Source organism: Lepidochelys kempii, chromosome 2 (assembly GCF_965140285.1).
Source record: "Lepidochelys kempii isolate rLepKem1 chromosome 2, rLepKem1.hap1, whole genome shotgun sequence".
NCBI lineage: Eukaryota > Metazoa > Chordata > Testudines > Cheloniidae > Lepidochelys > Lepidochelys kempii.
This window is the reverse complement of record NC_136381.1, coordinates 163,235,228-163,249,094: the sequence shown is the minus strand read 5'-3', so window position 1 is coordinate 163,249,094 and position 13,867 is coordinate 163,235,228. Positions and strand designations below refer to the sequence as shown.

The 13,867-nt window shown below is 43.1% G+C and overlaps 1 protein-coding gene across 6 annotated transcripts in view; it reads left to right on the top strand.

The window, feature by feature from the left end:
* Window positions 1-13,867, top strand: part of FHOD3 (formin homology 2 domain containing 3) — a 627,020-nt gene that overhangs the window by 478,941 nt on the left and 134,212 nt on the right. For 3 of the 6 annotated variants that reach the window (XM_073332691.1, XM_073332695.1, XM_073332690.1), the window contains exon 11: window positions 7,984-8,085. The exons of the other annotated variants lie outside the window; for them this stretch is intronic. In XM_073332691.1, coding sequence (XP_073188792.1) covers window positions 7,984-8,085 — 102 coding nt within the window. The remainder of the gene's footprint in view (window positions 1-7,983; window positions 8,086-13,867) is intronic. 6 annotated transcript variants of the gene reach the window in all.

The window sequence follows — 13,867 nt, the reverse complement described above, 5'->3', positions numbered from 1 at the left end:
ATTCATTTCTGTGGGGCAGAATTTCACCCTATTTTAGCTATAAATAAATTTGGGAACCCAGTTTTGAAAATCTTGACCAAAATCTGTAAAATCAATGCATGAAGCGTAAAGCTGGTACTTATCATACTGATTTATCTTAGCATGTATTTTGTTTCTGTTTCTGTTGTAATATGAGGCATTTTCTTTTGTAAGAGGTATTTGGCAAAGTCTATTCAAAAACCTCCTGATGGGAATTAACAAACCATACAGGAAGAGCCAAATTGTGCAGCCCTTCCTCACACTGGGGAGCCCTTACTCAGACAAATAGTTTCATGCCAGTGGTTCTACTTAAAGAAAGGAGTGCTCAGCAAAAGGGTTGTTGTACATTCAGGTCCTAATTTTGTATACATGAAACAAAATATTCCAGCTATTCTGATTTCTCCTTTGTGAATGAGGCAGCCTTTAGGGTAAAATATTACTTCAGATGAAGAGGGTAGCTTGAACATTTTTGCCTCAAGATTCAGCCAGTATATGCCAAAATTCACCCAAGAGCAAATATTAATGGCAGAGTTAAACCCCTTGGGCAAATTAACATGTAAATATAATGGTTTGTGAAAGAAAACACTGACAGCGCCATTATAGTTAAGGAATTGACAGTGTAAATCATTACACTGTGATCTATGAACCATGGTCTGAAGCCAGCTGCTCTTATACTTCTGTCTGGTACAGGAATAGCAACAAGTGCAGCACTGCTGCTATAGGCTTTCCCTCTTAGCAGGAGGTCAGATGTTGGCAAAGGTAATGCTCAACGGATAGCTTGTCAGGTAAAGGAGGTAAGAGGAACACTCTTGATTGGCTGTTTTCATGCTGCTTGCTTTGTGTCATTTGAATTTTTGAGGTCAGGGTAACAATGAAAAACTGACACACACACCCCCATCTAGTCTGATTCTAATTATGCTTCTGTCACCGAGGCACCTTAGCCCTGGTCTACACTAGGAGTTTAGGTCGAATTTAGCAGCATTAAATCGATGTAAACCTGCACCCATCCACATGATGAAGCCCTTTATTTCGACTTAAAGGGCTCTTAAAATCGATTTCCTTACTCCACCCCTGACAAGTGAATTAGCGCTTAAATCGGCCTTGCCGGGTCGAATTTGGGGTACTGTGGACACAATTCGACGGTATTGGCCTCCGGGAGCTATCCCAGAGTGCTCCATTGTGACCGCTCTGGACAGCACTCTCAACTCAGATGCACTGGCCAGGTAGATAGGAAAAGAACTGCGAACTTTTAAATCTCATTTCCTGTTTGGCCAGCGTGGCAAGCTGCAGGTGACCATGCAGAGCTCATCAGCAGAGGTGACCATGATGGAGTCCCAGAATCGCAAGAGCTCCAGCATGGACCGAACGGGAGGTACGGGTTCTGATCGCTGTATGGGGAGAGGAATCCGTGCTATCAGAACTACGTTTCAGTTTTCGAAATGCCAAAACCTTTGTCAAAATCTCCCAGGGCATGAAGGACAGAGGCCATAACAGGGACCCGAAGCAGTGCCGCGTGAAACTTAAGGAGCTGAGGCAAGTCTACCAGAAAACCAGAGAGGCGAATGGCTGCTCCGGGTCAAAGCCCCAAACATGCCGCTTCTATGATGAGCTGCATGCCATTTTAGGGGGTTCAGCCACCATTACCCCAGCCGTGTTGTTTGACTCCTTCAATGGAGATGGAGGCAACACGGAAGCAGGTTTTGGGGACGAAGAAGATGAGGAGGAGGAGGTTGTAGATAGCTCACAGCAAGCAAGCGGAGAAACTGGTTTTCCCGACAGCCAGGAACTGTTTCTCACCCTGGACCTGGAGCCAGTACCCCCTGAACCCACCCAAGGCTGCCTCCTGGACCTGGCAGGTGGAGAAGGGACCTCCGGTGAGTGTACCTTTTAAAATACTATACATGGTTTAAAAGCAAGCATGTGAAAGGATGTACTCCCAAAGCCTTTGCAAAAGGTTTCTGGAGAGGGCAGCCTTATTGCATCCTTCATGGTAGGACACTTTACCACTCCAGGCCAGTAACACGTACCCAGGAATCATTGTACAACAAAGCATTGCAGTGTATGTTTGCTGGCGTTCAAACAGCATCCGTTCTTTATCTCTCTGTGTTATCCTCAGGAGAGTGAGATATCATTCATGGTCACCTGGTTGAAATAGGTGCTTTTCTTCAGGGGACACTCCGAGGAGCCCGTTCCTGCTGGGCTGTTTCCCTGTTGCTGAACAGAAATGTTCCCCACTGTTAGTCACAGGGAGAGGGGAGGGTTGAGGGGGTAGCCACGCGGTGTGGGGAGGCAAAATGCGACCTTGTAACGAAAGCACATGTGCTATAAATGTAATGTTAACAGCAAGGTTTACCCTGAAAGAGTGTAGCCACTGTTTTATAAAATGTGTCTTTTTAAATACCGCTGTCCCTTTTTTTTTCTCCACCAGCTGCATGTGTTTCAATGATCACAGGATCTTCTCCTTCCCAGAGGCTAGTGAAGATTAGAGAGAAAAAAAAACGCACTCGTGATGAAATGTTCTCTGAGCTCATGCTGTCCTCCCACACTGACAGAGCACAGACGAATGCATGGAGGCAAATAATGTCAGAGTGCAGGAAAGCACAAAATGACCAGGAGGAGTGGTGGCGGGCTGAAGAGAGTAAGTGGCGGGCTGAAGAGAGTAAGTGGCAGGCTGAAGACAGGGCTGAAGCTCAAATGTGGCGGCAGAATGATGAGAGGAGGCAGGATTCAATGCTGAGACTGCTGGAGGATCAAACCAGTATGCTCCAGTGTATAGTTGAGCTGCAGCAAAGGCAGCTGGAGCACAGACTGCCACTACAGCCCCTGTGTAACCAACCGCCCTCCTCCCCAAGTTCCATAGCCTCCACACCCAGACGCCCAAGAACGCGGTGGGGGGGGCCTCCGGCCAACCAGCCACTGCGCCACAGAGGATTGCCCAAAAAAAAAAAGAAGGCTGGCATTCAATAAATTTTAAAGTTGTAAACTTTTAAAGTGCTGTGTGGCATTTTCCTTCCCTCCTCCACCACCCCTCCTGGGCTACCTTGGTAGTCATCCCCCTCTTTGTGTGATGAATGAATAAAGAATGCATGAATGTGAAGCAACAATGACTTTATTGCCTCTGCAAGCGGTGATCGAACGGAGGAGGGGAGGGTGGTTAGCTTACAGGGAAGTAGAGTGAACCGAGGGGCGGGGGGTTTCATCAAGGAGAAACAAAGAGAACTTTCACACCGTAGCCTGGCCAGTCATGAAACTGGTTTTCAAAGCTTCTCTGATGCGTACCGCGCCCTCCTGTGCTCTTCTAACTGCCCTGGTGTCTGGCTGCGCATAACCAGCAGCCAGGCGATTTGCCTCAACCTCCCACCCCGCCATAAACGTCTCCCCCTTACTCTCACAGATATTGTGGAGCACACAGCAAGCAGTAATAACAGTGGGAATATTGGTTTCGCTGAGGTCTAAGCGAGTCAGTAAACTGCGCCAGCGCGCCTTTAAACGTCCAAATGCACATTCTACCACCATTCTGCACTTACTCCGCCTGTGGTTGAACAGCTCCTGACTACTGTCCAGGCTGCCTGTGTACGGCTTCATGAGCCATGGCATTAAGGGGTAGGCTGGGTCCCCAACTATAACTATAGGCATTTCAACATCCCCAACAGTTATTTTCTGGTCTGGGAATAAAGTCCCTTCCTGCAGCTTTTGAAACAGACCAGAGTTCCTGAAGATGCGAGTGTCATGTACCTTTCCCGGCCATCCCACGTTGATGTTGGTGAAACGTCCCTTGTGATCCACCAGAGCTTGCAGCACTATTGAAAAGTACCCCTTGCGGTTTATGTATTCGCAGGCTTGGTGCTCCGGTGCCAAGATAGGGATATGGGTTCCGTCTTTGGCCCCACCACAGTTAGGAAATCCCATTGCAGCAAAGCCATCCACTATGACCTGCACATTTCCCAAGGTCACTACCCTTGATATCAGCAGATCTTTGATTGCGTGGGCTACTTGCATCACAGCAGCCCTCACAGTAGATTTGCCCACTCCAAATTGATTCCCAACTGACCGGTAGCTGTTTGGCGTTGCAAGCTTCCACAGGGCTATCGCCACTCACTTCTCAACTGTGAGGGCTGCTCTCATCTTGGTATTCATGCGCTTCAGGGCAGGGGAAAGCAAGTCACAAAGTTCCATGAAAGTGCCCCTACGCATGCGAAAGTTTCGCAGCCACTGGGAATCGTCCCAGACCTGCAACACTATGCGGTCCCACCAGTCTGTGCTTGTTTCCCGAGCCCAGAATCGGCGTTCCACAGCATGAACGTGCCCCATTAGCACCATGATGCATGCATTGGCAGGGCCCATGCTTTCAGAGAAATCTGTGTCCATGTCCTGATCACTCACGTGACCGCGCTGACGTCGCCTCCTCGCCCGGTATCGCTTTGCCAGGTTCTGGTGCTGCATATACTGCTGGATAATGCGTGTGGTGTTTAATGTGCTCCTAATTGCCAAAGTGAGCTGAGCGGCCTCCATGCTTGCCTTGGTATGGCGTCCGCACAGAAAAAAGGCGCGGAACGATTGTCTGCCGTTGCTCTGACGGAGGGAGGGGCGACTGACGACACGGCTTACAGGGTTGGCTTCAGGGAGCTAAAATCAACAAAGGGGGTGGCTTTACATCAAGGAGTATTTCAGGCAGGACTTCACGGAGGGTTCCAATAAGAAATGGTGCACCTAAGTTATTGTTCTTATTGGAACAAGGAGGTTAGCCTGGCCTCTGATTGATACATGGCTAGATTTACCTCGCTGCACCTTCTCTGTGAGTGACTGCAGTGTGACTTAGAGGAATGAGTCCCCTAGACGGGGGAGGGGGGGAAGCAAATGAGTACAAAACAAATCTGGTCTATTTCTTGTTTTGATCCACTCCATCTATCTTTTACATCTTTGGCTGACTGCAGGACTAAAGAGTATGACTTGGTCAAGTCACTCCAAATTTAGTCCCTGTGCCCATGTCTGCCCAGGCGCTCCTGGCCGACGTGGCCAGGAGCACCTCGGACATGACGATGACGGCTACCAGTCGTATTGTACTGTCTGCTGCCACAAGGCAGTGGGTTGCTGCTCCTGTGCAGCAATGCAGTACCGCGTCTGCCAGCACCCAGGAGACATACGGTGACAGTAAGCTGAGCGGGCTCCATGCTTGCCGTTGTATGGCGTCTGCACAGGTAACTCAGGAAAAAAGGCGCGAAACGATTGTCTGCCCTTGCTTTCACGGAGAGAGGGAGGGAATGGGGGCCTGACGATATGTACCCAGAACCACCCGCGACAATGTTTTAGCCCCATCAGGCATTGGGATCTCAACCCAGAATTCCAGTGGGCAGCGGAGACTGCGGGAACTGTGGGATAGCTACCCTCAGTGCAACACTCTGGAAGTTGACTCTAGCCTCGGTACTGTGGAAGCACTCCGCCGAGTTAATGCACTTAATGCACTTAGAGCATGTCATAAATATAAAGGGAAGGGTAAACCCCTTTGAAATCCCTCCTGGCCAGGGGAAAGCTCCTCTCACCTGTAAAGGGTTAAGAAGCTAAAGGTAACCTCGCTGGCACCTGACCAAAATGACCAATGAGGAGACAAGATACTTTCAAAAGCTGGGAGGAGGGAGAGAAACAAAGGGTCTGTGGCTGTCTGTATGCTGCGCTTGCCAGGGACAGAACAGGAATGGAGTCTTAGAACTTTTAGTAAGTAATCTAGCTAGGTATGTGTTAGATTATGATTTCTTTAAATGGCTGAGAAAAGAATTGTGCTGAATAGAATAACTATTTCTGTCTGTGTATCTTTTTTGTAACTTAAGGTTTTGCCTAGAGGGGTTCTCTATGTTTTTGAATCTAATTACCCTGTAAGATATCTACCATCCTGATTTTACAGGGGGGATTTCTTTATTTCTATTTACTTCTATTTTTTATTAAAAGTCTTCTTGTAAAACACTGAATGCTTTTTCATTGTTCTCAGATCCAAGGGTTTGGGTCTGTGGTCACCTATGCAAATTGGTGAGGCTTTTTATCCAACATTTCCCAGGAAAGGGGGGGTGCAAGTGTTGGGAGGATTGTTCATTGTTCTTAAGATCCAAGGGTCTGGGTCTGTAGTCACCTCGGCAAATTGGTGAGGCTTTTTACCAAACCTTGTCCAGAAAGTGGGGTGCAAGGTTTTGGGAAGTATTTTGGGGGGGAAGGACGCGTCCAAACAGCTCTTCCCCAGTAACCAGTATTAGTTTGGTGGTGGTAGCGGCCAGTCCAAGGATAACGGGTGTAATATTTTGTACCTTGGGGAAGTTTTGACCTAAGCTGGTAAAGATAAGCTTAGGAGGTTTTTCATGCAGGTCCCCACATCTGTACCCTAGAGTTCAGAGTGGGGGAGGAACCTTGACAGAGCATTTTTTGTGGGGACACACACACTCGAATATATAAAACTGATTTCTAAAAAACCGACTTCTATAAATTCGACCTAATTTCATAGTGTAGACATACCCTTAGTATTGGTTAAAGACAGCTGCCCGCTGTGTTGATGTTGCATTCTATATGCTTTGAGAGTAGTTGAATGCCTGTCAGAGGTTTCAGAAAAGGGTTTCAAGTGCTGCCATCTTCCTGCAATATTAGTAGATCAAGCTTTGAATATAACATAATCAATGCAAGAGCAATAAACTTTGGACCTGATCCTTGGTTCCATTGAAGCAAATGGCAAAACTCCTCTTGGCTTCAATGGGATAGCATTTGGCATTTTTAACCTAGATAGTTTATATTAAGATTATCGTACTTCACCTCAACAGTGCCACTGAAACCCTTTTTTTCCTACAGTAGCGGCATTCAGTTTTCTTCTGACTCCAAAATATACTAATGTTAAAAAAACAAACCAACAAAAATCCATAGAGCATCCCTCTAGAATTTAAAAAAGAGAAGCATTGCAACTAGAAAAGTGAGTGGAATATGAGAACATTAGAAAGTTCCTTGCCATTCATGGTGTTGCAGTTCAAGTGATATCTCTTTTGTATATAACATACCATAATGGCATTCTTCAGTAAGTCAAATGGAGAACTGGACCAACTGCTATAAAGAATGAGAAACTGAATATTAATGAATGAGAAACTGGTATATTATTTGAGAGGAATGTAATGTAGCTAATGAGTTTATATTTGGGCTATGGTTTATAGTGGGGCTTAAGCATGACTTGTAATATTCATCTCCCAGTCTGCTCTCTGGATCAAAACTATATACCCTATGCAATGCTAATGATTCCCCATTTTTCCATTAATGGATAATTCATATAACAGCATCTTATAACTACAATTTTTAACTTCTGAGTAGTTCTAAACTGTATCCTGTTTATTTTTTTATTAGACTTATTTTTAACTTGGTTTACATCCTTAATTTTCCTGTTAAATAGGTGCCTTGCAAATTACTGTCCGCTTTTCAATCAAAATATTTTATTTTTGGCTTTTAATATTACGACACCTTGATTCACTGCGTGGTGCTTTAAGCCAAAGTGACACAGTTTCATGCAAAACAAACTGGCCATTGGTATGATATGGGAGAATAGCATACAGAAGTGTCTGTGGGGTTAGCACCGCAGCAGTGCTCTACCTGGGTCTAGAAAGTCTTTAGGATTTTTTTTAAAATAGATATAAGTGTGGAAAACAAATCCATGCATTAATAATCCCTTTGTGCGAACATCAGTGTGATTTTTAATGTCCTGAATACTTAACTACTTAGCTAGTGCAAAGAGTTCATTTAACGTTCTGCAGCAAGCTTACTCATTTTTTGATAGATTTAGGGTGGGTAAAATGGTTTCTCATGTTGTGACTGAACTACTTCTGTCTTTTTTTCCCTTCCATTTCTAACATGTTTGGGTTTGGTGTTTTGGGGCGACTTATCTCTTTTTCTCTTCCACCTTCCCTCTTTCTGTCCCATTGCATGCCTCTTTCCTTGGTTTGATCTCAGAGAGGAGAAGGAGTATGAAGAAGAAGAAGAGGAGCCACCAGTCACAGAGCCTAATACTGAGGATGAGGGGGAGGAAGAGGCCACTAGGCAGGTCAAACCCAGGTACCAGGCTTCAGTGTCCCTCCCCTCACCTTTCCTGATCTCACCGCCAATATTTGTAGCATGAATTCACCTTACTGATTTATAGTACTCAACTATCCTGGAAAACGTTTTCCTACTTTTCATTTTAAAAAGTACCTTCGGAAAAGCCTTTTGAATCAACAAAGCCTTGTTCATATTTATGAAAATATTTAAATGCATTTAATTATAAAAATCCAATAGATTGCACACTAGCTACACTAATTTGGTTCAGAAGATTTAACAAGCAGAGATGATGATGGAATTTTATGCATGTGCCTAATTTCATCCCTTTCAGCAAAGCAATTCATTGCATGCTGAAGTACTTTGCTGAGCTGGGGCCTCTGTGAACCTCTTCCTGAGCATCCTTTGTTAGTGTTTCCATGATTCATCATCACAGACAAAAATGTGCCTTTTTCATGGTTATAATTTTTTTATGAATTGTTACTGATATAAAAATATTACCATTTCTGGAATATTGCCAACTAGTTATTTTAGAATTTTTAACAAATTTTATAGGGGAAAAATACTTAACCTAGGGACAATGCTGGACACAGGCATGCATTCGCATGTATATATGTAAACAGACTCTAGCTATCAATATTACATGTTCACATGTAATATTTTCCATTTGTTTTCTGAGGTTCATATGAATTTGGCCAATGGTAACTTTATCCTAATAAATAAATCAGAAAAAGAAAATATGCTTTCTCTTCTAGACAGCCATTTGATTTAAGTTAAAATGTTTGGCTCTGCAATTCTGCAAAATGAGATTGGATTTTTTTTTAACTTAACCGCACTCATACAGACTTCTACAACGCTGAAGGAGGAAAGGAAACTGTTTAATGTGCAAATTCCAAAGAAAATATTGTAATGTCGTTATTAATGTCTTCCAGTCTGCAAATCTAGCCAATGGCCTTCTGAAAATTTAAAATTAAGTGATAATTTCCTCAAATCCAATGCTTAAAAGTAGGAGCTAAAAATTCAGTTATTTAATTACCTGAATATAAAACAATATTATGTAAAGAGGTGTAATTGACAAATCATATACGGCATGTTTTTGCTTATGTAACTTTCATACTTTTAAAATAATATCTACTTTGATATGGCTAGAGTGATATTCAGATCGTTGTTCAAAATACTACCTTTTAACTGCCTTTGTAAAATAACGGGGTGTGACCTCCTCCGGCTCCTATGCAGAGGTATGGTCAGGCAATTCTTTATGCTGCCCCTCCGCAGGCGCTGCCCCTGCAGCTCCCATTAGCCATGGTCCCGGCCAATGGAAGCTGCAGGGGCTGCACTTGGGGTGGGGGCAGCATGCGGAGCCCCCTGGCTGCCCCTGCGTGTAGGATCTGCTTCTGGGAGCCACGCGTAGCAGGGGCCAACCCCTGACCCCACTCCCCAGCTGAAGCGCTTGAGCAGGGCAAGCCCCGGACATCTGAAGGGCCAGACGCAGCCCTCAGGCCATAGTTTGCCCACCCTGTGCTACACAGTTGGAGTTCAGAGGGGCAGGGGTGGTGAAATCAACCCACCAATCTAGTAACCCAGCTCAGGGCTGCAATGCCAGCCCCCCATAGTTGCTATTCCAGCCTATGGGCTCTGGATGTCAAGGCTAACCGTGCACAAATTCAGATCCCATGGTTCCTTGCCTGTCCTGCCTCTGGTCCTCATTTATTACAATAACACTAAGCTACGCAGGGCCAATGCAAAGACCCCTTTCTACTGCCCTTGGAGCACAGGCATCTAGACACAACTGATCTGCTTGCAGTTCCCTCATGCAGCCCCCATGTAGTGATTAAATGGGGTAAAAGCCTTGTGCTGACACTCTTATAGTGAGAATTGTCATGGAAGTCCTTAAAGAGGTACATAAGCACACTGATAGCACATTGCTTTTAAATCTACTGTTGGGTTTTGTTTTGATAGAAGAATACTGATTTGGGTCATTTTGGGCTTCATCTCTGGTAAATGAGTTTTATATAATAATACCTGCTCTGTTATAGCGCTTTGTGTCAGTGGATCTCACCATACTTATATGAACATGTCATATGAAAATACAGGATGGTATTGAGATAGCAGGCTGTTAGACTTGGGCATACATCATAAATTACCTGTTCTTTGGGCCAGATCATCCAATATGGTAAGGCTGCTTTTGGGCTTAACTGGTCACTTGAGGATAGTATACAGAACTGTAGTGAAAAAGATTCATGAAAACTAGATTCCAGGTTCTGAATTTCCATGGGTCCAATCCCTTCCCTTCCTCTAAACCAAATCTAAACATTCCTCATTTTTTCCAACCCTAAGAAGAATCCCTCTAGGATACAAAGCTTTGAGCTTCCTAGCTTTTTAAAAGTGATGGCAATTGGCTACATTTGGGAAGTTGTTGTTTTTGTTTGACTCTGCTGGATTCCCCCTCCCCCCCAACTATGTGCTCTTTGATCCTTTCTCTCCTTATCCTGCTTTGCCTTTTCTCTCTTTCCTTCCTCACCACACCCTCCCTTGCAGTGAGGTCCCAGACGTAAACCTGGTTGCAAATGAAAAGCTGCAGAATGAGAATCAGAGTTCTGATTCTTCAACCGTCTCAAGTGCAGTTTCTCAAGCCGAGAGGCCTCCCTCATGCTCTAAAGCCAAGAGTCCGCCCAGCAGCTCATCTTCTGTGCCTGATTCATCTGTCTCACTCCATTATTCTGTTTATTCATCACCATCCTCTCCTGCACTTAACTCCTCCCAAAATTCATCAGCATCTATTACTCCAAAGGCATCTCCAACTGTAGAGAAATTGCCTTATGTACCACATAGCCCTTTTCACCTTTTCTCCTATGACTTTGAAGAGTCTCCAGCAACTGTTACAGAAAAGGAAGCAGAGGTTATCAGGGAAAACAGGTAGATTTTATGCAGCTGGCATTCATTTTTAGATGAATTAATAACATCTTTCTAGAGTTTTATTGTACTATTTACATGCTCTTTGTGTTGCATTGTTCCTAGAACATACTGTATTAGTTTTAGTCATGTTAGCCTATATTTTAACATGATTGATTCTCCCTCCTTGGTCTTCGATACTCTTATTTCATCCTGTTTCTCTTCAAGATACATAGTTAATAACTGGCCTCTTCTAAGTGACAATAAAAAAAACATGATAAAAGCATCTTTTGGGGAAAAGGGTTATGGGCATCAATTTTTCTTTCATTTATGTTGTATTATTTTCAGGAGTAATTTCAAGGAAATCATTAAAAAGAAAAGGACTACTTGTAGCACCTTAGAGACTAACAAATTTATTTGAGCATCAGGAAATCATTGGCGTTATACTGATGTAAAAGCTGTGTGAGATCAACATCAGGCTCTAGAAATTTTAGGGTGAAATCCTGGTTCTGCTGAAATCAGTGACAAAACTCCCATTGATTTTGGTGGGGCTGGGATTTCACCTCCAGTGCTCTTGCATTGCACTGCTTAAGTACAGACACAGCCATAGCTTTTCTTTCTGCCGTTTCAAGTTGTCTGTGTCACAAGAGATGTATAATAGGTTTAATCCTAAAAAGCTATCATACAAGTGAAAATAGGGAAACAGCCATACTTTAATTTAAAACTTCCAGATACACACTGGAATGAGATTTAATAAGCCACTTACAGTATTATAGGTTTATAATATAATTGATTATTCGCAACACTTTGAGGTTTACCAGCCGATTAGCGGTTATACTGCCCTTACTGAGCATAGTAGTAAATCCTCAATGCACATGTTTTCAATAAGAAATTGGTAAATATTTTGCATATAGTAAAAGTCTTAGCAAATAAAATATTTAGATTTATTTGGATTGTTATTTTGTTATGCAAAATCATTAAGTCTGACAAGTTACTGCAGATTCTTATCCCCTACTTATCTCTCTTTATCATATGATGCTTACTGAAAGTTATGCAGATTTTTATCTTTGCAATGGGATAGGGAGTGGATGATTTTCACTTTCATACCCACGCTGACATCATTTGCTTCTGACAGACTACAGATGCCAAGGTCTCTCTTCACTAGTTAGTATGTTTTGTAGCCTCCAAACACTCTAAAAGGAATTGAGTGATACTATTCCACCACTCAACACTTGGAATATAAAGAGCACTTCCCTTTTTCAAAGGATTTTCCCTTCCCTTTCACAAGGATCATTTAACCCTCCCAACATCCCATGAGAGAGATGTAAGTAGTGTTATCTAAATATCTTAGATGTAGAAACTGAGGCAGAGGAGTGGTTACTTGCTCATGGCCACCAATTTAATCTGTATCTGAGCGAAGACCAGTGGCAACTTTAGGCCTATGTGACCAAAGAGGCCTTATGCTGTACAGACACATAACCCCTCAACCAGAGTACTATTTCCGTTTCCTATTCTATTCTCCTGCCAAGGCACTCTGACAGAGGTTGAATTCCCGAACTGGTCTTTTCTTTTCCCTATTTAGAAAGGTGAATTTCAATTATTTTCCTTGGATTCCTGTTGCATTTGGAGTAGTACAAAGCCTTACAAATAGCTGTTTGGGAGTGCTTTAAGACATGCACGATAGGTATGGAGATGGGGATATGGAGAGGAAATCTGATACACTCTGTTCATAGCAAGGTCCCTCCCATAAAAGATTCCTAGCTTAAATATATTCTAACTGTATAACTCTAGCCTATGGCAATCAGTACTTCAGGCTGCAGCCCAAAGAATGAAGTTTGGACATTTGTAGAAAGCAGTTTTCCATAAGCAAATGGTAGGAGTTAATCTGAGCTGAAAAAGACACCTAGGTTTTCAAGTAACATGCCTGAATGAAGTGAAATTATGCAATACTAGCATTTTGAGGGGGGAAGAGGAGTGATAAAATAAATGAAGTATATTTAATCTAATGAGCTGTTAAATAGAAAACGACACTAGGCTTTTCTTTCATGAAATTTTGTCATTGGGCTGGTTGGCTTCCTGGAATAATTTAACTACCATCTGGCATACAGTCCCAATGGAAAAGGTGCATCTCTTCCAAAAAGTAGAAAGAAAGGTTAAAACTTTTCCAAAGCCAGCACCCATGACATGTCAGTTACATATGATGGTGGAGCGGTGAAAAGACACATGAAAGCTGTGCAGCTGCCTTTTCTGCTCAGTAGAAAAGCCAGGATGAAAACATTGATACTAAGGGCTCTGGGGAGGTGACCATTCCAAGAGCCCTGGAAACAATTTCTCTTTGATCAACAAGCTAACGTCGAAGTCAAGCATTTTTTTAATGGAGTGAATGGATGGTAGAAATTCCTAAAGCTGTGCTTCCAGAGACATGTCTTTTTTAACTGTGGCTATGATTTTTTACAGACATCATAAGAAATGGCACATAAGCTATGACTTATGCTGGGGAAGAAGGGGTGGGGAAAGAAAATACTTCGTTTTAATTTAAAAGAATTTGGATGCTTTTCATTTACAGCAGAAACATTAGCCAATCATTTGAGTCCATGTTCTGACAATGGCTGGGGAATAGTGGTGTTTTCCTTTAGTTCACTTGGAATGAATACTGCTGACATTGATCTTTTCGGTTTCTTTCCTGGTGGTTGATTATCAGCTCCCAAACCAGCTAATACATTTCTGAGTAACTGAGCAGTCAATTAGGTATTCCAGTGAACAGCTGTCACTTTAAAGGAACATTGTGATCCTTCTTTTAATCTCCATACCAGTAGTTTAAAACATACAATATTAACCGTGTCCTTGTGATGGGTTATATTAAAATGAGATGATATGCTACTTTTTTTCAAAGGTGGGGATGTGGCTGGAA